At 46.9% G+C, this 26,729-nt stretch overlaps 1 protein-coding gene across 1 annotated transcript; it reads left to right on the forward strand.

The window, feature by feature from the left end:
- Positions 1 to 50: 50 nt before the first annotated feature.
- On the forward strand, positions 51 to 26,215 carry LOC121006083 (zinc finger protein OZF-like). The gene is made up of 7 exons (XM_040438987.1): positions 51 to 184; positions 15,691 to 15,832; positions 16,320 to 16,469; positions 16,557 to 16,680; positions 16,765 to 16,859; positions 18,721 to 18,823; positions 23,793 to 26,215. The coding sequence occupies exons 2-7, from the start codon at positions 15,761 to 15,763 to the stop codon at positions 24,677 to 24,679; spliced, it is 1,431 nt and encodes a 476-aa protein (XP_040294921.1). The 5' UTR covers positions 51 to 184; positions 15,691 to 15,760; the 3' UTR covers positions 24,680 to 26,215.
- Positions 26,216 to 26,729: the final 514 nt, after the last annotated feature.

Consider the following 26,729-nt stretch of genomic DNA (forward strand, 5'->3'; position numbering starts at 1 on the left):
AGACATTTTGATGAATAAGCTATTTTTATATTCACAAGACGGTTCTCTATTGAGACTGGCATAGCACGACCATATTTCCCACTATTCTCCTCTTTCCCTCCGTCACGTGTTAGTGACATCATCAGAAAGCCGACACTGAGGGGGGTACAAAGAGAGAGCTGAAGGCTTGGAGCTGAGAAGGAAGGTGAGGAGCTGCACTGGGCTTGGTTTAATAATGCTCATATTGCATTGTCCTTAGAGTTTCTGGGGTATGAATAGTTACTAAATGTATTAATGTGACACACACAACATGACCTCTCTATGGAGGATGCTTAGAGGATGTTCACCCCTGCAGGACCAGATTAAGAGTAGTCCATTTATTGGGGGTCCACAACTAACTTCTCCACCACTCACGGGGGACATTTAGTAAGACTCGCACACTGCCTCAGAGAATGCCAGAAAGAATTTTCAGTGCAGCATGTATATTATATTATAGATATAATACCATCTACATACAGTACATACCTACCCACCAGCACTGACTAAATTACACTCATCCATTACTTATAGCCCTATATATGCATAATCATAGGCGTGGACAGCCCATTCACTTAGACTGTGCATTATGAGAACGGGGAAGAGATGTACGGTGTGCACGGCAAAGCTCACTGGGGCACATTTACTAAGGGACTTGCGACTACCGTATTTTATGTCCCCATATAAGTTCAGTACATAAATACAGACCCAGAACCACGATCACTACATACAGTAAGTACAAGGGAACTAAGTATAATGCATAAATACAGACCCAGTTTACAACATACAGTAAGTACAACAGAGATAAGCACAGTACATAAATACAGGAACTGAACCAAGATCACTACATACAGTAAGTACAACAGAGCTAAGCACAGTGCATAAATAGAGACCCAGAACCACGATCACTACATACAGTAAGTACAAGGGAACTAAGTATAATGCATAAATACAGACCCAGTTCACAACATACAGTAAGTACAACAGAGATAAGCACAGTACATAAATACAGGACCTGAACCAAGATCACTACATATAGTAAGTACAACAGAGCTAAGCACAGTGCATAAATAGAGACCCAGAACCACGATCACTACATACAGTAAGCACAACACCGAACTAAGCACAGTACATAAATACAGACCCAGAATCAAGATCACTACATACAGTAAGCACAACACCGAACTAAGCACAGTACATAACTACAGACCCAGAATCAAGATCACTACATACAGTAAGTACAAGGGAACTAAGTATAGTGCATAAATACAGACCCAGAACCACGATCACTACATACAGTAAGTACAACACCGAACTAAGCACAGTACATAAATACAGACCCAGAATCAAGATCACTACATACAGTAAGCACAACACCGAACTAAGCACAGTACATAAATACAGACCCAGAATCAAGATCACTACATACAGTAAGCACAACACCGAACTAAGCACAGTACATAAATACAGACCCAGAATCAAGATCACTACATACAGTAAGTACAAGGGAACTAAGTATAGTGCACAAATACAGACCCAGAACCACGATCACTACATACAGTAAGTACAAGGGAACTAAGCACAGTACATAAATACAGACCCAGAATCAAGATCACTACATACAGTAAGTACAAGGGAACTAAGTATAGTGCATAAATACAGACCCAGAACCACGATCACTACATACAGTAAGTACAACACCGAACTAAGCACAGTACATAAATACAGACCCAGAATCAAGATCACTACATACAGTAAGCACAACACCGAACTAAGCACAGTACATAAATACAGACCCAGAATCAAGATCACTACATACAGTAAGCACAACACCGAACTAAGCACAGTACATAAATACAGACCCAGAATCAAGATCACTACATACAGTAAGTACAAGGGAACTAAGTATAGTGCACAAATACAGACCCAGAACCACGATCACTACATACAGTAAGTACAAGGGAACTAAGCACAGTACATAAATACACACCCAGAATCAAGATCACTACATACAGTAAGCACAACACCGAACTAAGCACAGTACATAAATACAGACCCAGAATCAAGATCACTACATACAGTAAGTACAAGGGAACTAAGTATAGTGCATAAATACAGACCCAGTTCACTACATACAGTAAGTACAAGGGAACTAAGTATAGTGCATAAATACAGGACCTGAACCAAGATCACTACATACAGTAAGTACAACACCGAACTAAGCACAGTACATAAATACAGACCCAGAATCAAGATCACTACATACAGTAAGTACAACACCGAACTAAGCACAGTACATAACTACAGACCCAGAATCAAGATCACTACATACAGTAAGCACAACACCGAACTAAGCACAGTACATAAATACAGACCCAGAATCAAGATCACTACATACAGTAAGTACAAGGGAACTAAGCACAGTGCATAAATACAGGACCTGAACCAAGATCACTACATACAGTAAGTACAACACCGAACTAAGCACAGTACATAAATACAGACCCAGAATCAAGATCACTACATACAGTAAGTACAAGGGAACTAAGCACAGTACATAAATACAGACCGAGAACCACGATCACTACATACAGTAAGTACAACACCGAACTAAGCACAGTACATAACTACAGACCCAGAATCAAGATCACTACATACAGTAAGCACAACACCGAACTAAGCACAGTACATAAATACAGACCCAGAATCAAGATCACTACATACAGTAAGTACAAGGGAACTAAGTATAGTGCATAAATACAGACCCAGAACCACGATCACTACATACAGTAAGTACAACACCGAACTAAGCACAGTACATAAATACAGACCCAGAATCAAGATCACTACATACAGTAAGCACAACACCGAACTAAGCACAGTACATAAATACAGACCCAGAATCAAGATCACTACATACAGTAAGTACAAGGGAACTAAGTATAGTGCATAAATACAGACCCAGAACCACGATCACTACATACAGTAAGTACAACACCGAACTAAGCACAGTACATAAATACAGACCCAGAATCAAGATCACTACATACAGTAAGCACAACACCGAACTAAGCACAGTACATAAATACAGACCCAGAATCAAGATCACTACATACAGTAAGTACAAGGGAACTAAGTATAGTGCATAAATACAGACCCAGAACCACGATCACTACATACAGTAAGTACAACACCGAACTAAGCACAGTACATAAATACAGACCCAGAATCAAGATCACTACATACAGTAAGCACAACACCGAACTAAGCACAGTACATAAATACAGACCCAGAATCAAGATCACTACATACAGTAAGTACAAGGGAACTAAGTATAGTGCATAAATACAGACCCAGAACCACGATCACTACATACAGTAAGTACAACACCGAACTAAGCACAGTACATAAATACAGACCCAGAATCAAGATCACTACATACAGTAAGCACAACACCGAACTAAGCACAGTACATAAATACAGACCCAGAATCAAGATCACTACATACAGTAAGTACAAGGGAACTAAGTATAGTGCACAAATACAGACCCAGAACCACGATCACTACATACAGTAAGTACAACACCAAACTAAGCACAGTACATAAATACAGACCCAGAATCAAGATCACTACATACAGTAAGTACAAGGGAACTAAGCACAGTACATAAATACAGACCCAGAACCACGATCACTACATACAGTAAGTACAACACCAAACTAAGCACAGTACATAAATACAGACCCAGAATCAAGATCACTACATACAGTAAGCACAACACCGAACTAAGCACAGTACATAAATACAGACCCAGAATCAAGATCACTACATACAGTAAGCACAACACCGAACTAAGCACAGTACATAAATACAGACCCAGAATCAAGATCACTACATACAGTAAGTACAAGGGAACTAAGTATAGTGCACAAATACAGACCCAGAACCACGATCACTACATACAGTAAGTACAACACCAAACTAAGCACAGTACATAAATACAGACCCAGAATCAAGATCACTACATACAGTAAGTACAAGGGAACTAAGCACAGTACATAAATACAGACCCAGAACCACGATCACTACATACAGTAAGTACAACACCAAACTAAGCACAGTACATAAATACAGACCCAGAATCAAGATCACTACATACAGTAAGCACAACACCGAACTAAGCACAGTACATAAATACAGACCCAGAACCAAGATCACTACATACAGTAAGTACAACACCGAACTAAGCACAGTACATAAATACACACCCAGAATCAAGATCACTACATACAGTAAGCACAACACCGAACTAAGCACAGTACATAACTACAGACCCAGAATCAAGATCACTACATACAGTAAGTACAAGGGAACTAAGTATAGTGCATAAATACAGACCCACGATCACTACATACAGTAAGTACAACACTAGAACTAAGTTCAGTACATAAATACAGACCCAGAACCACGATCACTACATACAGTAAGTACAAGGGAACTAAGCACAGTACATAAATACAGACCCAGAATCAAGCTCATTCACGTCAATGGAAGAGGAAGCTGTAATCGCCTTGCTCTGCCGCTACAAAGTAGACAGCGTGCAGATGATGAGGGAGAGGGGACATATAACATGTACATAAAATGTAACCTTTATTCAGTATATGATAAGATTGGAATTAAAGCCTAAAAACACATACAAGTCAGGTAGCTACTGGGATAGATGAGCGAGTTATACCTGGTCAGGGGTCGCTGCTGCATAAGGCTGTGATAGAAGATTAAAGGGTTGTCTCACTTCAGTAAGTGGCATTTATCATGTAGAGGAAGTTAATACAAGGCTCTTATTAATATCCATATTGCTTCCTTTGCTGGCTGGATTCATTTTTCTATTACATTATACACTGCTCGTTTCCATAGTTACAGACCACCCTGAAATCCATCAGTGGTGGTCGTGCTTGCGCAATATAGGAAAAAGCATCAGCCTACGTGCACTCCCAGCCATTAGAGAGGCTGATGCTTTTTCCTATATTGTGCAAGCACGACCACCACTGATGGATTGCAGGTGGTCTGTAACCATGGAAACGAGCAGTGTATAATGTGATAGAAAAATGAATCCAGGCAGCAAAGGAAGCAATATGGATAATAACAATACGTTAGTAAGTGGCTTTTATTACCTTTATCTACATGATAAATGCAACTTACTGAAGTGAGACAACCCTTTAATAATAACCATCTCCACCCTGCATGGTAGTGCTCTGCATTCGTCTATGCCACCCCAGTGAGGATTGCAGCTGAGGGTATCATCAGTGTTCTCAATAGTTGAATATTATATAGCGGTGAATAGACTGTGAACATGTATCGTTTCCTCCGAGATTACCCTTTATATGAGACCATCACGGACCCTGCTGAGGGGGCCTCCCACTGTGCTGATCATTAGTAAGGGGTCATTCAGACGACTGTATGAATGGGTCCACATCCGTTCAGCAATTTCAACAGGGCCGAAAAAGATGCGGACAGAACACCATGTGCTCTCCGCATCCGTAGTTCTGTTACGCAGCACCGCAAGAAAGATAGAACAAGTCCAATTCTTGTCTGCAATCGCGGACAAGAATAGTCATTTCTATCATAGTGCCGGCCATGTGCAGTCTGCAAAATGCAGAACATACATGGCTGGTATCAGCCGTCTGAATGAGCCCTTAGACTGAAAAGTCACTCTATTGTCGCTAGCTCTAATTAGCATAGCAGCATTACACATAATTGTTTGGGCATTATTAGATGTGTGTAGCCCCCGTTTTTGATCGATTGCCATTTTCAGGTTTATATCAGACGTGCCTATTGTGGGTCCAGCGGAGCGATTGGCTAGGAGACGTGCTTTTGGACTCCATAGTAACACAACTTCGGCTCGCTCTAACCAGTGCGAGACTGTGTGACTTATCTCAAATATATTCTTCTCCCTCCTTGGTTAAGGGGTGGAACCTGCCACTAATGGAGGAGGAGACGATAGAAAGACTGCCTTGAACCACACAAGAAAACAACTGCCATTTTCCTCAGTAATGCTCCTGGGAGCCCCCCGATTAGCCAGTTACTCTGGTGATCTATCCTTAAAGGGGCAGGCTCATACATGGCAGATTTCAGCCTCAGTTCCGTCCTCAGTCCAAACTGTAGTCAACTATGAAATGAGTGCTGACCCTATTTCATGTAACAGTCACTTTGTGGAAGAACAGAAATCTTCTTTTAAAGGCTTTAGCTATATATATCATTTAAAGGGGTTATCCAGCCCCTATAATGACCCCGGGCCCCTCAGGTTATACTTCCCTGCTTCCCGACACCACAATGCTAGGGAGAATCGTGCCTGTCACAACCTGTGGGTGCGGGGTAAGTATAACCTATCTGAGGGGCCTGGGCATTAGGGGGGTCATTACAGGGGTTGGATAACCCCTTTTAGTATAGAAATACTATATGCAGGCAGGGTGGAGTATAAGACAGGATGGTGTCTGTCACCACTCCTGACATGTCTGTTTTAGTAACTACTTGCATCCCCCATGTAATAACAATTCTGGAGCATCTATTCTTACGACTAGGATGTTACCATTCCTGTGTTATTCCTGCTAGAAGTTTACAAATGAACTGCCAGCAGTGTGCAGTAAAGGTACTGCTGGGTGTTACCAGTTTCTCTTTAAAACAAGACCAGGGTTGAAGTGCAAGCAGCCACACGCTGGAGATAGAACCTTTAGAAAACGGGTCGGTAGTGAAGTCACTGTAACCTGGTTTGTTCTGTCTCTGACTGTATGGCTGCTTAGGTTCTCATATTTGTAGCTGCTGTGAAAGAAACCAATTAACTCCACCGTCGTGTCTGCTTATATAATTTCTATGACTAAATGATATATTTACGCCTAAAAAAATATATCTGTGTTTGCATAAAGAGGCATCCTCTTAATAAATTAGGCGGATCTCATCCTGCACACAATAACTCTCCTCCATTAACTTTAAAGGGGTTTCCATAGACTTTAGAACTAATGATCTATTCTCTCACGTGACCTAGGGGCAGCTCATCCCCATAGTAGTGAATGGGGCTGAGCTCAATACCAAGCACAGCCGCTACACAGTGTATGGTGCTGTGCTTGGTAAGCTGAGAGAAGGCCGGGTTTCATCGTTTGCTAACGTTATATTTTAAAGAGGTTCTCCAGCTTTCAGACCCCCCCAACGGACCTGGCATGCTTACCTGCTCCACGCCGCTGGGTTCTGGCTCCTTCTGTCTCCTTCTGTCACCCACTGTCATTGACGTGATGTGTCTCAATGCGTCGCGTGATGTATGGGGGACTACGATAGTCACTGCCTTGACCAGTCCTTGACTGCAGTGGCATATGTGACCCCTGTAAAAAAGGAAGTTTGAGTGGGACTGGAGTATGTCAATGGCAGCAGGGGACTGAAGCAGCCAGAACCCAGTGATGGGGAGCAGGTAAGCAGGCTTTTCTGCGCAGGTCAGGCAGAAAAGGCTCCCAAAGCTGGAGAACCCCGTAACTGCCATTTAATTTATTTATTTATTGCTCATGTGTAGGGACAGTGACAGGGAACATTTTTGTAATATACTTTATTGAGCGAAAACAGTTTTTCTCGCCCATTTTCCTTGGGGGACACAGAAGACCTTGGGTATAGCTCAGCTCCCTAGGAGGCGTGACACTAAGTGAAGACTGTTAAGCCCCTCCTCCACAGCTATACCCTCAGCCTGGAGAGAGAGAGACTGCCAGTTTTTGCTTAGTGTCCAAGGAGGCAAGACACTTCCTGCTCTGCAGGGCTGCTTTGTCCTTGTTGTTTCATTTTAGATTTTTACTTTTTTCTTTTTCTTCCAGACATCAGGGACAACAGAGACGCAATAGACCTCTCTGTTTCTCCCGGGGTTGAGCTGCGCCAGTGCCGGTCACCCGCACTGCTGCCTCCCCCACAGAAGGCAAGGTGGACCAGGGCAGCCTAGCTCCCCTGCATCCCGCCAGCGCAAGGGTCGCCCGCATGCCAAGTCCCTGTTCCAGCGTCCTGCCACTACGGTGCCAGTAGCTGAAGGGGCGACCTTGCTTAAACGGACCGAGGGTGAAGACGGCTGATGGTGAGAGAGTGGCTTCTCCAAAATTACGTTGTCCCCCCCCCGGTCTCCTGCGTGCCTGACCCCATACTGGTGCCTCTGGACCCTTCTGTCCCTGCTGGGCCTAGGCTGGCCCCTGGGGTGCCGCAGGGCGGCAATCTGCTCCCTGCTCCCTCTCCTCCCCTCCTGGCCTCCATAGGACATGCAGCTAGCTGTCTCTCCACCGCTGGCTGCAGAATTGGTGCAGCCGCATTGCCTCCCTTCTCCTGTCATATAGTCACCTTAGCTAACACTGCACGGGCACCCGGTCTCAGGGTCCCTTCCCCTTACCGGTGTGCTGCTCAGGGCTAGGGGCCAGCTCCTGACGGCCGAGGCGTAAGGCCTCGTCTCCGGCCCGTGGGGTGGGCACCCGCGGCCGGCATGGACTTGACACGATGCTCCAACAGGCCCCGGCCGACCGTCGGTGCATTCCGGTCGGCCGGGCGCCGCAAATTTTGACCCAGGCTCGCGGCCTGCTGGGCCGCAACTCCGGCGCCCCTTCCCGGTCCCCTGACTCTTCCGGCCCGCGGTGTGGGCACCCGCAGCCGGCATGGGGCATTCCGGTCTGCCGGGCGCCGCAAATTTTGGCCCAGGCTTCGCGGCCCTGCTGGGCCGCAATTCCGGCGCTCCTTCCCGGCCCCCTGACTTTTCCGGCCCGCGGGGTGGACACCCGCGGCCGGAATGTACACGCGCCGCTCCGGCTCAGGTCCCAGACGGCATCTCAGATACAGTGCGGCCCCGGTCGGCCGGGGGCGCCGCAAAAATTTAGGCCCCGTCTTCGCGGCCTACTAGGCCGCAAAATTCCAGCCTCGGTTGGAGGGGGCGGAATTTTCTACAGGCGCAAATTCTTCCCGCCTGGAGGTTCCCCCGCCCCCATTGGATCGCAGCGCCGCCCCCCAGGCCGGACCCCTGTTAACCCTTTGGGTACGGGCCGGGTGCCATCTAGAGGAGACCCTCTCAGTTCTGGGCTTCCTCATGGGCCTGTATGGCTGGCCCCTTTCCTGCCTCTAAAAGAGGCTGTGCCCCTGTATGGTGGCCCCCCTTCCTGCCTCAGAGAGGCTGTGTTATAAAATATATATATATATATATATATATATATACACTGCTCAAAAAAATAAAGGGAACACAAAAATAACACATCCTAGATCTGAATTAATTAAATATTCTTCTGAAATACTTTGTTCTTTACATAGTTGAATGTGCTGACAACAAAATCACACAAAAATTAAAAAATGGAAATCAAATTTTTAACCCATGGAGGTCTGGATTTGGAGTCACACTCAAAATTAAAGTGGAAAAACACACTACAGGCTGATCCAACTTTGATGTAATGTCCTTAAAACAAGTCAAAATGAGGCTCAGTAGTGTGTGTGTGGCCTCCACGTGCCTGTATGACCTCCCTACAACGCCTGTGCATGCTCCTGATGAGGTGGCGGACGGTCTCCTGAGGGATCTCCTCCCAGACCTGGACTAAAGCATCTGCCAACTCCTGGACAGTCTGTGGTGAAACGTGACGTTGGTGGATAGAGCGAGACATGATGTCCCAGATGTGCTCAATTGGATTCAGGTCTGGGGAACGGGCGGGCCAGTCCATAGCATCAATACCTTCGTCTTGCAGGAACTGCTGACACACTCCAGCCACATGAGGTCTAGCATTGTCTTGCATTAGGAGGAACCCAGGGCCAACCGCACCAGCATATGGTCTCACAAGGGGTCTGAGGATCTCATCTCGGTACCTAATGGCAGTCAGGCTACCTCTGGCGAGCACATGGAGGGCTGTGCGGCCCTCCAAAGAAATGCCACCCCACACTATTACTGACCCAATGCCAAACCGGTCATGCTGGAGGATGTTGCAGGCAGCAGAACGTTCTCCACGGCGTCTCCAGACTCTGTCACGTCTGTCACATGTGCTCAATGTGAACCTGCTTTCATCTGTGAAGAGCACAGGGCGCCAGTGGCGAATTTGCCAATCTTGGTGTTCTCTGGCAAATGCCAAACGTCCTGCACGGTGTTGGGCTGTAAGCACAACCCCCACCTGTGGACGTCGAGCCCTCATATCACCCTCATGGAGTCTGTTTCTGACCGTTTGAGCAGACACATGCACATTTGTGGCCTGCTGGAGGTCATTTTGCAGGCCTCTGGCAGTGCTCCTCCTGTTCCTCCTTGCACAAAGGCGGAGGTAGCGGTCCTGCTGCTGGGTTGTTGCCCTCCTACGGCCTCCTCCACGTCTCCTGATGTACTGGCCTGTCTCCTGGTAGCGCCTCCATGCTCTGGACACTACGCTGACAGACACAGCAAACCTTCTTGCCACAGCTCGCATTGATGTGCCATCCTGGATAAGCTGCACTACCTGAGCCACTTGTGTGGGTTGTAGACTCCGTCTCATGCTACCACTAGAGTGAAAGCACCGCCAGCATTCAAAAGTGACCAAAACATCAGCCAGGAAGCATAGGAACTGAGAAGTGGTCTGTTGTCACCACCTGCAGAACCACTCCTTTATTAGGGGTGTCTTGCTAATTGCCTATAATTTCCACCTGTTGTCTATCCCATTTGCACAACAGCATGTGAAATTGATTGTCACTCAGTGTTGCTTCCTAAGTGGACAGTTTGATTTCACAGAAGTGTGATTGACTTGGAGTTTCATTGTGTTGTTTAAGTGTTCCCTTTATTTTTTTGAGCAGTGTATATAACGGATTTCTTGTGGGCTGCAGCCTGATCTCAGTAGTGCTGGCCGTACGCATGCCCCCCTTCCATAGGCGGCATGTCACGCTCCCCGGCTGCGGTGCTGGCCAGGTGCGTGTTCCCCTTTCTAGGCGGTTTTCTTGCCCTCTCCCAGGATAGGGCGCTGGCCGAGTACATGCCGCCCTTTCTATAGGCAGATTTCGTCACCCTCTCCAGTTATGGTGCTGGCCATGTGCATGACCCCCCTTCCTAGGCGGAATACTGCACTCTCCCTGGCTGCGGGCTGGCCTTGTGCATGACCCCCTTCTATAGATGGAATACTGCACTCTCACTGGATACGGTGCTGGCCATGTGCACGACCCCCTTCCATAGGCGGAACGCTGCACTCTCACTGGATTCGCTGCCGGCCATATGCATGACCCCCTTCCATAGGCGGAACGCTGCACTCTCACTGGATTCGCTGCCGGCCATATGCACAACCCCCTTCCATAGGCGGACTGCTGCACTCTCTCTGGATTCGCTGCTGGCCATATGCATGACCTCCTTCCATAGGCGGAATGCTGCACTCTCACTGGATTCGCTGCCGGCCATATGCATGACCCCCTTCCATAGGCGGAACACTGCACTCTCACTGGATTCGCTGCCGGCCATATGCATGACCCCCTTTCATAGGCGGACTGCTGCACTCTCTCTGGATTCGCTGCTGGCCATATGCATGACCTCCTTCCATAGGCGGAATGCTGCACTCTCACTTGATTCACTGCCGGCCAGGTGCACGACCCCCTTCCATATGCGGTATGCTGCACTCTCACTGGATTCGCTGCCGGCCTTGGGCATGCCTCCTTCCCTCAGACGGCATACATACACTCTGACTGGGGTTGTTCTCTCGCCGGTAAGTTGCTGGCCATGTGCATGACCCCCTTCCAGGGGGGTGCTTGCACTCTCACTGGATTCGCTGCCGGCCATGGGCATGCCTCCTTTCCTCAGGCGGCATACATACACTCTCACCGACTGTGGCTGTTCTCTCGCCATTACGTTGCTGGCCATGTGCATGACCCCCATCCATGGCGGGGTGCTTGCACTCTTACTGGATGCGATGCTGGCCATGTGCATGACCCCCCTTTCTGGGCGGCATACTGCACTCTCACCGGATAAGTTGCTGGCCATGAGCATGGCCCTCTAACATGGGTGGAATGCTTGTACTCCCATTGGATACGGTGCTGGCCTTGTGCATGACCACCCCTCATTCCATGGGCAGAATTTTGCACGCTCACGAGACTCACGGCTGTCCTTGTATATGCTGTACTGGACTTGTACATGTCCCCCTTCATTGGCGGAGTAGTTGCACTCTCACGAAATTCGATGTTGGGTGGATTATTGCACAATCACATAACGTTAGGATAACCCTGTGCATGTCCCCCTTTTCACTAGGTGGACCTCCTGCGTTCCTGCTGCATGGCCCCCTTCTGGGCGGAATATGGTATGTCCTACTTCTCTGAAGTCGGTACTGGCCTTGGGCATCACCCCCTTTTGGGGCGGGCCTTTGCACTGTTGCCGACTGCAATGTTTGCCAGGTACATTTCCCCCCTTTCTGGGCGGACTGTGTGCGTTCCATCGCATGCCGTACTAGTCTTGTGCATAACTCCCTTTCAGGCTGCACTTTGCACTTCCGTAGATACTGTGGGACTCTGTGGCTGGCCCCCTTCGCTGAGTGACTATTTTGCAGTGAGCGGACGTTCTTGTGCGTTGTTTAGGCCGTGTATGCCTTCTCCTCCCGTAGGTGGGTTGGCCTTCTCACTGCTTACGGGGCTGCTCGTACGTATGCCTCCCTTCCTCCTGCGACATACTTTCTCTTGGGATACGATGCTTGCCGCAAGCCTTGCACTCTTCTCTGAAGAGATCATTCTGTCCACATGACCCGGACGGTCTCTACTTGCTCTCTACTGCACCGAGCTAGGTGGTACTCATTCTCGGGTTTGGATTGTATATTGCGGTACCGTTGTGACGGTATCCACCACGTTCGTTGGCCCTTCCACTTGGGGAGTGTTCGTGGTTCCTAGATGCGTACCCATTCGTCCTCCCGCGGCATTGCTTCCCTGCGCAAGCGGTCACATGGACGAGAGTGCTGTCTGCAGCGCCCCTCAAATTCTACGTTGGCTCTGGCGGGACTACGGTTCCCTCGCCTACTACCATTTCCTCCTCTTCGGATGCAGTGTGGTATGAGTCCTTCCTATTGACGCCCTCTGCGCTTCCGTTTTGCTCTGCTACCAGGTTCGGCCGCTCTTCTCGGGAAGGTCACCCAACTTCTCTTGGGTGCTCGATTGTCCAGGTCCAGGGGACCTCCACTTTGGGTTCTTCAGGGTATTCGCCTTCTGTGAGACGGTGAGCCGGGCGTCTCACAGAGTAGCGGGTGTTCTGCTTTTGGGCTGTCCTACTATGACATCCCTGTTGCCCACTCCTCCTTTCGGTTGGAGGGTGTTTAGCCGGCCTCTGTCTCGACTGCCTTTTCTAGCCGGCTCTGTTTTGGCTCCCGCTCGGGGCATATCTCTCCGATGTGGCTTCTGCCCCGGCCAGGCTTCAGGGGCTGTTCCTTCACTGCCCTCCCCTCTGGGGAGAGCATGGTTGTTCACTTGGATGGTTCCGGTGTTCCTTGTGGCCTCGTACTGTCTCCCTCGTTCACACTGGTTGTACTAGCTGTGTGCCTATTTACCGGTTTCTGTCCTCCCGCTGGGTGCAGATTGCGTTTTCCATTCTAGGCAATGGTCCTGCTGTGGGCTTACCTTCTCGGTAACTTGGGAGGACTACCCTTCCCTCAAGATTGTCCTTAGATCTCCCACACCGGGACTGTAGAACACTTCCTGTGGTGGCAACATCGACATGGACTTTAGCCTGTCTTGTCCTGGCATCTGTCGGATGCTGGGCGGACCCTTTCGGTTCCTCCCGTCTGTCCTTCTGCTCCCCCACTCCGGGTGGATACGGGACGACGTTGCTCGGGGGCAGACGGGACCAGTTTTGCTGACTCTTCTGCCCGTGTTACTGGTCTGCGCCTGATCACATTGGGTTTTTCTCCCGCTTGACCAGGCGATTCCAGCGGGCACGCTAGTGTTCGCTCCCGGCCGTGCTTCGTCCAGGATCTATTGTCGGACTTAGAGTTCTTACCTGGGGTTCTGTGGGAAGCTGGAACATTCCCCACCTCTGCCTTTCTCTCCCCATGGTTCTGTCTTTCTCCAGTCCGGCCTGGGACTCTGTTCCTTGAAGTGTCAAGTGTCGGCGCTGTCCATCCTCTTCCAGCGTTCCCTGGCCCCTCTTGGGCCTGTCAAGACCTTCTTCCACGGAGTGGCTCTTTGGTTCCTCTGTACCGTCCCCCGGTACCGCCCTGGGAACTACATACTGAGCTCTCGGCGCTCCAAGCATTCCCTTGGAGCCGTTACAGAAGTTCTCTCTACTCCTTCTGTCCTGTACGGTTGAGTTTTCTGTAGCCATCGTGTCTCTCAGACGGGTGTCTGAATGGCGGCCCTTCTTGTTCCGAGCCTTCTGTCCTTCCCCAGAACAGGGCTGTTCTCCATCCCGTCCCTTCCTTCCTTCTGAGGTGGTATCTGCCTTTCATCTCAACGAGCCTATCGTCCCCCCCTTCCCACCCCCGGGAACGGGCACTTCACCGATTGGACGTTGTTTGGGTCTTGCAGTTTTACTTGGAGATCTCCGACTCTTGTCGCCGCTCGGTCTCTTGTGGTTCCAGGAGGTCCGCGCATAGGTTTGACGGCCTCCAGGGTGGCTTTCCTCCGCTTCATCAGAATGGCTATTGCTGAGGTTACCGCACAAAGGGCAGGGTTCCGCCTTTGGTGTCACCATTCCTTTCACCAGTGCGGTCGGTGCCTCCTGGGCCAGAGGCTTTGGGCTTCGGCCGTGCAATTGTGCAAGGTGGCCATCGGTCTTCCTTGCACGCCTTACCAAGTTCTACAGGGTGCATACTCTGGCTTTGGCGGATGCTGACTTGGGCCGCCTGGGTTTGCAGGCGGCGGTTCCTTGATGCCTTCGGGTGCTTCGCCTTGGAGCTGTGGTCTCCCCCCTCTTGGACTGCTCTCGAACGTCCCAAGGTCTCCTGTGTCCCCCAAGGAAAATCGGCGAGAAAATGAGATTTTTGTATAACTTACCAGTAAAATCTCTTTCTCGCTCTTCCTTGGGGGACACAGCACCCACCCATTCATTGTTTTTTCTACACGGTTTCCGGACTTGGTTTACCCTGTTGGGTAGTTGGCTTGTTGGTTCCACTTGTTGGACTTTGCCTTTTCTCACTACTTGGACATGCAACTGACAGTCTCTCTCTCTCCAGGCTGAGGGTATAGCTGCTGGAGGAGGGGCTTAACAGTTTTCACTTAGTGTCACGCCTCCTAGGCAGCTGAGCTATACCCAAGGTCTCTTGTGTCCCCCAAGGAAGAGCGAGAAAGAGATTTTACTGGTAAGTTATACAAAAATCTCGTTTTTTTTTTTGAAAACTGGGGCTGAAATGAGCGTTGCTAAGGGCCATCCGTCTTTTATCAGCATAAGAGAGACGGGCTGTGCGGGAGCGGAACGGAGTGCACCAGAATGCATTCCGTTCCGTTTTGTTCCCATGATGCCCCTGCCTGCAGCACTTTTGAGTGCGTCATGGGATACGGAGCAAGACTGCATGAAATACAATGTAAGTCAATGGTGCCGGATCAGTTTTCTCAGACGCAAAATAAAATGGATTCGGCATGGTCATTTTAGAAATAATACAACCGGATCCGTTCAGAACGAATGCAGCCGGTTGCATTATCCTAACGGATGGATATGACGGATCCAGCAAAAACGCAGATGTGAAAGTAGCCTAATAAAAGGATGTTTCTTATTTTCTTAGGTGTATGGAAAGGGGTCGTAAGGGGCCTATAATAGAGCTCATGTATAAGTGACGTTACTTCATAAGGAGCATGGACCAGAGTCATATGACTGAGAAGATATTGCACCTCACCTTGGAGATTATCTACCTGCTGACTGGAGAGGTAAGATATTCTGGGTTTTATGTCACATCTTAAAGGGGTTATCCCGTGAATATTGTAAAAAATGAAAATCAGACATCACATCATACATCAAAATCACATTCTAAATCTAACAAAGCTAGAACCAGTCCTGTACCTCGCATTGATCCAGAGATCTCCTCGTTCATTGCTCTGCTATATTTATATCAAACTGACAGCTCAAGGGTCGTGTTCATGTTCTCCCTAGCACAGCTCAAGAGGCTGTTGAAGGATAAAACTGAGCATGTGCGGCCAGCTCGGTGAGCAGGACAAAGAAATGAGAACAAACAGCATGCTATGTAGATATATTTTACTGAATAACTCATTGGCTGTACAATTTTTTTTTTATTACATGCAGATCCATGTGTTGGTTTCAAAAATGTAGAATATTTTTTGTGGCACAACCCCTTTAAGTGTAGATTTATAATGAATTAACAAGCAATGACTATTGAGGCTACAAATCTGTGTATAGGATTATGGACCTATTACGAAACCCAAAGAGTTCAGAGAAAAAATTCAGGGCCTCATCTTGGAACCTCCTCTTTCACGAAAACATGGGAGAAACAATGAGCAGAAGATCCTGGACCTCACCAACAAGATCATTGAACTGCTGACTGGAGAGGTGAGCACTGCTGGGAATCCTGGGAAATTATAAAGCAACACAAAGGATGATGTGTCTGGATAATGACTGTATCATTGTATGTATCAGGTTCCTATAAGATGTCAGGATGTCACTGTTTATTTCTCCATGGAGGAGTGGGAGTATTTAGAAGGACACAAGGATCTGTACAAGAATGTCATGATGGAGACTCATGAGCCCCTCATATCACAAGGTATGAGATGTCACTATATGCACAGGACTAGTGATAACTCCATTGTGAACAATGTGTTTCATCTCTTTATGGGTGTTCTTCCAGATGGGTCCAGTAACCGGAATACACCAGGCAGATGTCCCAGTCCTATTTATCTACAGGATTTTGTGGAAGAAGACAGTGTGTCCCAGAGCTACCCGGTAATACAATAATGACATTTCATGAGTGGTAAAGGTCAAGAAACTTTCCTGCGTATAGAAAAGCTTGGACATTTGACCAAGAGATTTATCAAAGTATTTTAATAGTTAAGATGTCATGTGTTGCTATAATAAGAATATGCATAAGTGGGGGCTATATGAAGTGTATAATTTAGAAGTGCACTTTAATTATCCTGGAGGCCTGCAATGAACTAGACATCCTGCAGAAATTTATTCCAAAGAAGGTCGGCACTGCTCAGGAGATTTGGCGGTGCACGTGTCTGCGGGCAGGAATCCCAGTAGATAATTCACAAATAAAGACCGGCACCTGCAGAAATTGTGACATTGTAGGGGTTGTCCAAGTTATATAAAAAAATAATAATTAAGCACTGTAAATCTGATGTTAGCAATATATACATAAGCAAAGCAAAAAATGATATTTTCTCATTTCCCTAGTTCTGTTCTGGCCTTTTGTTGACATGCAGTTGCAGAGCTGTGGGGGCGTGTAACAACAATCTCTGAAGTTTTCCTCATGAATATTTCTGTCAACAAAGACTGCCTTTCCCCTCCCTCTGATATGCAAAAGAAGTGAATAAAAGTGTTGCCCTGCCCGCAGTCTGACTGTTAGGATACTCATGTTGTATGTGTGGGACTACAAGTCCCAGGTGTACACTACAATGGCATTGCTGATGCACAAAGGGTCTTCCCTCCTACCTGTTCTTGTGCAATGCTCTGAAGACACTTCCTCACAGCCAGCAGAAGAATACAGAGGAGAGAACTCCTACGGGCTATGTCAGCTCTGTGTTTGCAGGGTGAGGAGAAAGGGAAGATCCTTTGCACAGCATATGTCTTCTCAGTGCCTGGAGAAGAGGAAACCCTGCAGCTGCTCAGTACCTGAGGCAGAGCTTCCAGCCCTGAGTCTGTGGGAGGGGAGACGCTCAGCCATCAGATTGGGCAGTGCAGGTAGCGTGGCTTGTTGCTCCAACTAGCACAGCCTTCACAGTGACGTTCCATGCACAGCAAAAAATGGCCACGGGGAGAGAAAGGCGCTCATAGGGTGAGTATGTCAAATAAACTGTCCTCCAAACACAGGTGGGTTAATTGTGCTCACCTGTTCAGGTTGCACCAATATTGGGCGCAACCACAATGAAGGCCAACTGGAGAAGTAACTGGTAACTGGTTGGTCCTGCCGATTCAGTCCGAAATCTCCTTAGGCGGGGGCCAGACCACCAACCGGGTGAACAGTACTATTGTTCCATGCACAGAACGTCATCCGAGCAGGGAGAGAAGATGACATCACAGGTCATGTGACCCTAACTAGGAGAACAGGGCCAATGGAGATAAAGGAAGGGAATTGAAAACCCCTTACATTTGCTTAGTTATAAACATACAAAGAACAGAAAAATAACTTGGACCTCTTTAAAGGTTCTAGATGCTTTACCATAGGGCAGTAATGGCGAACCTTTTAGAGACCTAGTGCCCAAACTGCAACCCAAAACCCACTTATTAATCGCAAAGTGCCAACACAGCAATTTAACCTGAATACTACTGTCCATCTTCCATGTACTTTATCATGTAGCTATAATAGCCTGCCTACATTCAGTGCGCTGCCTGTGCTGTTCATAGTGCACCCTTCACTGACGAATGGCAGGAAAAGTCTAAGGTATATTGGTACACCATAGAGTTTTTCCAGGGTGCGGGTGCCCACAGAGAGGGCTCTAAATGTGCCACCTCTGGCACCCGTGCCATAGGTTTGCCACCACTGCCATAGGGTTTAGGTGCCATAGTTTACCAGTCTTTTCTGGGGGGAAAAAAACATAATGAATGTAAAATTGATATCTTCTTTTTCCTCTTCCATAATCAGGAGGAGGATTTGAATATTATAGTTGTTGACGTTGTACCAAAAACTGAACAAGAAGAGAAGATAAAGATTAAAGAGGAAGATACTCATGATTATATTGGCTCTGGTGAGTATTATTCAGTGCAGGTAAGGCCGAGTTCACACGAACGTGTGTGACCCGTGCTGCGGCCCGCAAATTGCGGGCCGCAATGCACGATCGCCGGTCGTAGGTCAGCCGCATCAGATCGCAGACCCATTCACTTTAATGTGTCCGCGATCCGCCCGTTCCACAAAAAGATAGGACATGTTTTATCTTTTTGCGGAACGGAAGTACGGGACGCAACCCCACGGAAGCACTACATAGTGTTTCCGAGGGGTCCCGTTCCGTGCGGCCGTTCCGCAATTCCGGATTTGCGGACACATTGAAGTGAATGGGTCCGCATCCGTGATGCGGAATGCACACGGAACTGTGGCCGTGTATTGCGGCCCGCAATACGGCCACGGATCACACACGTTCGTGTGAACTAGGCCTAAGGCTACTTTCACACTGGCGTTTCTGGGTCCGCTTGTGAAATCCGTTTCAGGGCTCTCACAAGCGGCCCAAAACGGATCAGTTCAGCCCCAATGCATTCTGAATGGATAAGGATCCGTTCAGAATGCATCAGTTTGGCTGCGTTTGGTCTCTGTTCCGCTTTTTAGACGGTCACTAAAACGCAACTTGCAGTGTTTTGGTGACCGTCTGACTATGCGGAGCCAAACGGATCCGTCCTGACTTACAATGTAAGTCAATGGGGACGGATCCGTTTTTCACTGACACAATATGGTGCATTTGAAAACCCATCCGTCCCCCATTGACTTTCAATGTAAGTCAAGAAGGATACTTTTTATTTTATTTTTTTATAATACTAATGGATCCGTTATTAACGGATACAAGCGTTTGCATTATTCGTGCGGATCCGTCTGTGCAGCTACAAGACGGATCCGCACAAAACGTGAGTGTGAAAGTAGCCTAAACTGTGGATTGTCACACATTGTGTAACAATCACATGCTGACACTTAGGGTCTTGGAACAATACCACACGGATATGTAGTGGTTAAGTAACAATGACAATTTGACGGCAATGCTTCTGTACTGAGAACAGAATAATATTGCTTTAGCAGACCTGACTCTGAGCTGATATTGTAGCTCCCATAGTCTTTTCCATAACTGTATTTTTTTACTTCATTCTTTTTCACTTGAAATTTGTAGAACACTTAGCAATTCTGCATTTAAATAGTGTCTGGAGAGCAGGAATTCTGGATCAGCAGATGAGGGATTAACCCATGGCGTAAGTCCAATCTTTAAAGATGGTGCCCACTCATAAGCGCTGTGGGTCCCAAAAATGCCAGAGGCCTGGGGGTAATGTTGGGGGCTTACAGGCAGATTACTAGTATATTCCAATGTGGGCTTGTAGGTGGCAGCACTTCATTGGAGTATACTGAATTCTGTATTGCATAGATATGTATTACAGGATACAAGATGCATGTTATAGTCACCTAGGGTGACTTAAAAAATGAAGAAAAAAAAAAAATATACAAATTCAAAACTTCCCCCTTCCTCTTCATGGGTTTTGCCACGTCCGAAAATGCCCATACTATTAAAAAAGTAAAAACCTTTATCCCATACAGTGAACGGCATAATGGGGGGAAAAAATCTAAATCACCCATGCACCATTTTTTTGTGACTTCACCTACCAAAAAGTGATCAAAAAAATTTGCCCTCACACAGCTCCATAAACATAACTATAAAAAAGTTAATGGGTGTCAGAATATGGTGATGAAAAGAAGAAAAAAAAAATTTTCTAAAGTTTTTTTAATTTATATTAAAACACAAGAAAAACTATGTAAATGTGGTATCGTCGTAATCGTACTGACCTGGGGAATGATAGTAAAGTGTCAGTTTCTCCACATAGGTAACGCTGTAATTGACGGAATTGCATCTGTTTTCAGATTTCAACCCATTTGGATTTTTTTTCTCTCTCATCCATATCATTGGGGGACACAGTCTTGACCTTGGGTATAGCTATTGCCACTAGGAGGCGACAGCTCCTGCAGACACTAATCAGTTTTAGCTTAGTGTCCGTAGGAAGCAGACCTCCCTGCTCTGCAGGTCTGCTGAATTTTTTTCTTTTCATTCTTTACCTTTTTCTTTCCTTTAGCTGGGCTGAGGGCAGTCTCCAAGCTGCCTGCGTTCCCACCCAGGAGACGGGAATATAGGGGGTCACCAAGCACGCTCCACGTTACTGGTCTCCAGAAGGCAAGCAGGACCAGCTTTCGGATCACCAGGTCCGGTCTCCGCCAAAGTCGTCTCTGTTACCAGTGTAGCTGCCCTCACCAAGGGGTAACACACTGAAGCTGGTGACCCGGCTGGAGCCAGGGGGGGCAGAAAACGCCAGGTGGGTGAGTATTCTCTCAGTCCTCAAGGCCTCTATTCCTGCTCAGGTTTTTTTTCATGTGAATATTCCCCATGGAGGCCTACTTACCTCCACCTGAGGCCTCCGTTTCGGCAGGTGTCCCTTCCCCAGTGTTATTAGGTTGTTTCCGAAGTAAAATGCCCTAGTAATCTGGTGATTAACCTGCATGTGCATTTGGAAGCTAAGCAGGATGTGTTGTTGAGGAGAGTCCAATCTGGTGTAGTAATTGCTCTAGCCCCACCAGCTGCCAATAAGCTCCGCCCCTGCCTTTTGCTTAACCCCTTCTTTGCCTCAGTGCTACTGTGCTAAGGAAAGCGCTTCTGGGCTCTCGGCTGAGGCTTGCAGTGCTGGTTATTAGGTTGTTACCGTCTCCTGCAGTCCTGCTCCATATGCTAATTACTATCGGAGCAATGGGGAGGAGACAGCAGCTTCTCTAGTGGGCGTTCCTTCTCCCCTGGCTGTAGCGCTGTCCAATCGCAGCGCAGGGAGAAGGAACGCCCACTACAGAAGCTGCTGTCTCCTCCCCATTGTTCCGATAGTAATTAGCATATGGAGCAGGACTGCAGGAGACAGTAATGGGGCACAGTCGCACAGCGGGCGAACGAAGAGGCGCCCAGGAATAATAGTAAGTGCTGGGACATCCCTGGGCGCCGCTCTGTGTAGCCTGCTGCTTAAAGTCCGGACCCATGAAAAGTACCATCATTGTTGGCGCAGTGCGCCCTCCCCTCCTCCGCCCCTCTCCCCCCATTGGTGGCAGCGGCAGCAGCAGCACAGGGGGGGGGGGGAGAGACTGCTTCCTTCTCCCCTGTGCTGCTGAGGGAACATGAGCGCGCTGAGAGCAGCGCGCTCATGTTCTGTGATACTAGACTGCGCAGAAGCGCAGGCCAGTATCGAAATAATGGAAATTCCGTTATCGTATCGATACCGGGACAAAAGTATCGATAGGGTATCGAAATTTCAATACCCGCAACAACCCTAGTGGAACCTTCTCACTAGTTGTAGCTGTGATTGTGCCTACATTTCCTTATCACAGGTGGCACTGTGCTTATGTTCTGCCATCACCGGCTGCGATAGATCCTCCAGGCCTTATATGTATGGTGTTCCGGAGGCGCTGGCTGACAGGGACTCTTATTCCCTATAGTGCGGTCATCTGCCCATACCATGACAGGTTTCAGCTGGTGCGTTTGCTCACCACTCGTGGGTATTAGTACGGCTTTCGGTGCATGGTATAACCTGACGATTTTCTAGGGTGCTGGCTTCGAGCATTTACAGGTAGTGCATTGCCTCTACCTTCTACTACGGTGACCACATCAGCGTTGCCTCCGTGTGGTTTTGGGTATGCATTTATTCAGTTTGCATATGTGTATTGTTTGCCTGGCTCCCCTCCCCGGGTATAGCAGTCGTACTGTCCTTATTGTCACCCTAGATGCTGGTACCTTTCTGAGCCGCATCAGCCTTTTTTACTTCTCCTCTCTCGCAGGGCGAGTAGTTGCCATCCTTAGAGTGTCGGATCTAGCGGCTCTTGCCTGTCGGTCGCCCTTCATCAGCGGGCATCTGGTTTGGATTCGCATCTATCTGTTTCAGAAGTCCTCTTTCCGATGGACGGATTTATTATTCGTCATTCCGGAGGGACCGAGACGAGGGCTGGCTGTCTCCAAAATTTCCATTTCCTGATGGATTCGTTTGGCTATTGTGGAAGCATACTGCATCAGTGGCCGGGCTCCACCCTTCCAGGTTACTGCTCATTTTGCTCGGGCAATGGTTGGGCAGTACATCACGTGGTTTCGGCCCTTCAGGGGTGCAGGGCAGCTGCCTGGTCGTCTGGGCACACTTGTACAAGTTTTACAGAGTGCACACCTTTGCATCTTCTTACACTTCTGCTCTGGAACGTCCCAAGGTCAAGACTGTGTCCCCCAATGATTTGTGTGAGAAAACTAGATTTTTGTACCTACCGTAAAATCAGTTTTTCTTCCGTTCATTGGGGGACACAGCTCCCACCCTGTATGTACATTACTGGTTCGCCTAGATGGGTCCTTCTGGTTCTTCAGGATGACCCATCTCCGGTTTTCTTCTTTTCTATTATTGGCTGTTGGCTTCTCCTAGCTGCTCTTTTGCTTTTGTACAAACTGATTAGTTCAGTGTCTGCAGGAGGGGTATAGCTGAGAGGAGGAGCTAATACTTTTTTGGGGTTAGTTTCGCCTCCTAGTGACAATAGCTATACCCAAGGTCAAGACTGTGTCCCCCAATAAACGGAGGAGAAACAGATTTTACGGTAAGTAAAAAAAATCTAGTTTTTCAGCTTCCCATTACGTTGCATGCAATACAAAATTGTGCTATTAAAAAGTACAACTTGTCCCACAAAAAAATGAGCCCTCATACATCTATGTGAACAGAAAAATAGTTATGTCTCCAGGAAGGCAGGGAGTGAGTGAAAAATGAAACCGCAAAAATGGAAAATTGCAGGTTCCTGAAGGGGTTAATTGAGTCTTACTAATACCAGAGTTCCATAAAGCTTCAGCTCACTGGTCCAATGGCTCTTTACAGTAGATACTCAGAAATTTAGATTAATGCTGTGATCTTTTGGTTTCAGCTCCTTTTATGAAATTCTGACAAGTGTGATTTGTTTTTGTTTTTTCCCCCTAGACATTGAAGCTATATACAGCAGTCCAGCCCAGAGCTTACAAGAAAGATACCAGGGTGTGAGCCAGGTTGACAATTCTGAATTGTCCAGTGGTCAATCTGATCCAGATACACAGAACCTTAAACAATATATTTGCCCAGACTGTGGAAAATATTTTTCTCGCCTTTCACATTTCACCATCCATCGGCGAATTCACACAGGAGAGAAGCCCTACGTCTGCTCAGAATGTGGAAAGAGCTTTTCTTGTAATTCCTATCTGGTCAAGCACCAGCGGAGTCACACAGGGGAGAAACCGTTTGCTTGCTCAGAGTGTGGAAAGTGTTTTAATCAGAGTTCTAACCTGTTCAAGCACCAGAAAACTCACACTGGCGATAAACCATTCATGTGCTCCCTGTGTGGGAAATGCTTCACCCAAAAATCTCATCTTGCCATCCACCAGATCATCCACACCGGGGAGAAAAGATTCAACTGTCCAGAGTGCAGAAAATGCTTCAGCAATAATGCCAGGCTAGTTGCTCATATACGGGTTCACACAGGAGAAAAACCTTTTGGTTGTCCTTTGTGCGATAAACGCTTCACACAGAAGTCCCATCTGGTCAAACACCAAGTGGTCCACACTGGAGAGAAACCATTTGGGTGTTCAGAATGCGGAAAGTGTTTTATTAGTAACTCGCATCTTGTGATACACCAAAGAATCCACACAGGAGAGAAGCCATTTTCCTGTACAGAATGTGAAAAGAAGTTTACCCAAAAATCTGACCTGGTACGCCATGCAAAAATCCACGTAGGAGATAAACCGTATTCCTGTACAACATGTGGGAAGCAGTTCCTTTGTAAGGCTTATCTAGTCCAGCATCACAAAGTGCACAGAGGGGAGAAGGGAACGTGAGCTACATAAAAAGTGATAATCAGTTAAAAAATCTAATTATATTTAATTACAATTTTTTTTTTTTGTATGGTAAGAAGAAAAGCAATATAAAGTGAAGTAATTTTACTCTATGGGTCATATTATTATCAACTTATATCTGTATGGAAATGGGGTTAGAAAATGACAGTACCGTATTTTTTTTTTATTCAGATAGTTTTTATTATTGCTTTTCGATTTTTTAATATCATTATGTTATGCTTTTAGACAATAAGTAGATTCATTGTAAGATACATACAGTAATTGTAGTATGGAACACATAGATACATAGTCAAGTTATATATCCAGTTATAGAATCTTACAATATATAAGCACATAAAGCGGCCAATAAAACCTCCCAACAGCAAGTAACCCCCCCCCCCCCCCCCCTCCTCCCATCACTACCAGAGCAGGACAAAGTGATAATAATCCCAATAAGATTCCTCCTATAAGAATTAGAGATGTGTACTGTAGATAGCACAAGGCCCTCCACTAATAATAGGATTTTATTTTTATCTCATTCCCCCCCGGGGTGTCGGCACCACAAACCTCAATTGTATACAGTACCGTATTTTAAATTCAATATGTGGAGGACTTCTGGTTGATACATGAATGTAAAGAGAAGCTTTTTTTTTTTTTTTTCTCTATTTAAAATCCACAACTTTTTCTCTCCTTTCTGACTATATTACAGTGGGTCTGTCCCCTGGAAATATTGTCCAGCTATACATTTTCTCCTGATGCAGTTGAAATAAGAGAAATATGGTAACGACATGGTATGCAATCAATGGCTGACCATGTAATGCCTGGATCACTGGAGCAGTAGATTCTCTTTCTTATCTTCTCTGGCTTTAAAACGGTGGTGCCGAGTGCCCCTCTATGATGCACTGATGCCATGTCATATTAATGTTCTTACAGACATCAGGATCAGAGTAAAGGGATTACTGATATGATAATGATGTATGTATGACTCTTTTCCATTTAATTTTGCAAAGGCTTAGTTTTTGAGAGAGTGGATTGTTCTGGCTGCCAGTGGTAGTGTCTGTGTATAAAATATATACACACACTCACTACAGCAGGGCTCCTCAACCTCAGCTGGAACATGGTGATGGCTAGTTGTAGTCAATGAAAAAATATAAAAAAAAAGTACCACAATTTACCCTAAAATTTGTCTTGCAGACAAAATGTTTGAACAAGCACAAACGGTTCAGTTATGATGGTAAACCCGAAATAAGTGCAGTGGTCTGTGTAGTATATTTACGTTTCCGAGATTGACCAGCACTTAGTGACATAGTTTGTAAGAATCAAGTCCATACAATTCAGTCTATTCTAAAGCCAAAGCATCCTGATGAAGATCTCTGTAGAAGGTTTAAATTCTGTAAACCTCTGGAGTGTGCTGCCTGGTGACCTAGAGTACAATGATCCCTTAGGATACAATGGTCTTTTCTGACCCATCCTAAATTGAAACTAGACTCCACATACAATGTCTCAGACTCGGATCCAACCAATCAAGGCCACTTCAGTGGTAAAATAGCTGTATTAGTTATATGTAAGGACTTTTTTATCTGTCTTAGGGCTCATGCACACGACCATATGTGTCATGTGCCCATATTGTGGCCCGCAAATAGGCCATTGAATGGGTCTGCAATATGCAAGATATGGCATGGAGCGGAGGCACGGATAGGAAGCCCACAGAAGCGCTACAAACTGCTTCCATGGGATTTAGATCCGTGCCTCCACACTGCAAATACAATAGAACATGTTCTATTTTTTTGCAGTGCGGAATGTATATTGTGGATCACAGACCCATTCAAATGAATTTGTGGTCCGCAGCACGGGGCACACACGCTTGTGTGTATGAGCCCTTAGTTATCTGCTTATTTTTCTTAAAACCTCATTTTCTCCTATCTTGGATGAGATTTTGGGGCTTGAGAACTGATTGCTCAGGTTATGATGTAGGATGTGACAAACGCACATCTATGGCTCAATATACCTATCTGTATGCACGACTGTACTCTGATACCCCCACAACCATCGT

This window comes from Bufo bufo, chromosome 6 (genome assembly GCF_905171765.1).
Source record: "Bufo bufo chromosome 6, aBufBuf1.1, whole genome shotgun sequence".
NCBI lineage: Eukaryota > Metazoa > Chordata > Amphibia > Anura > Bufonidae > Bufo > Bufo bufo.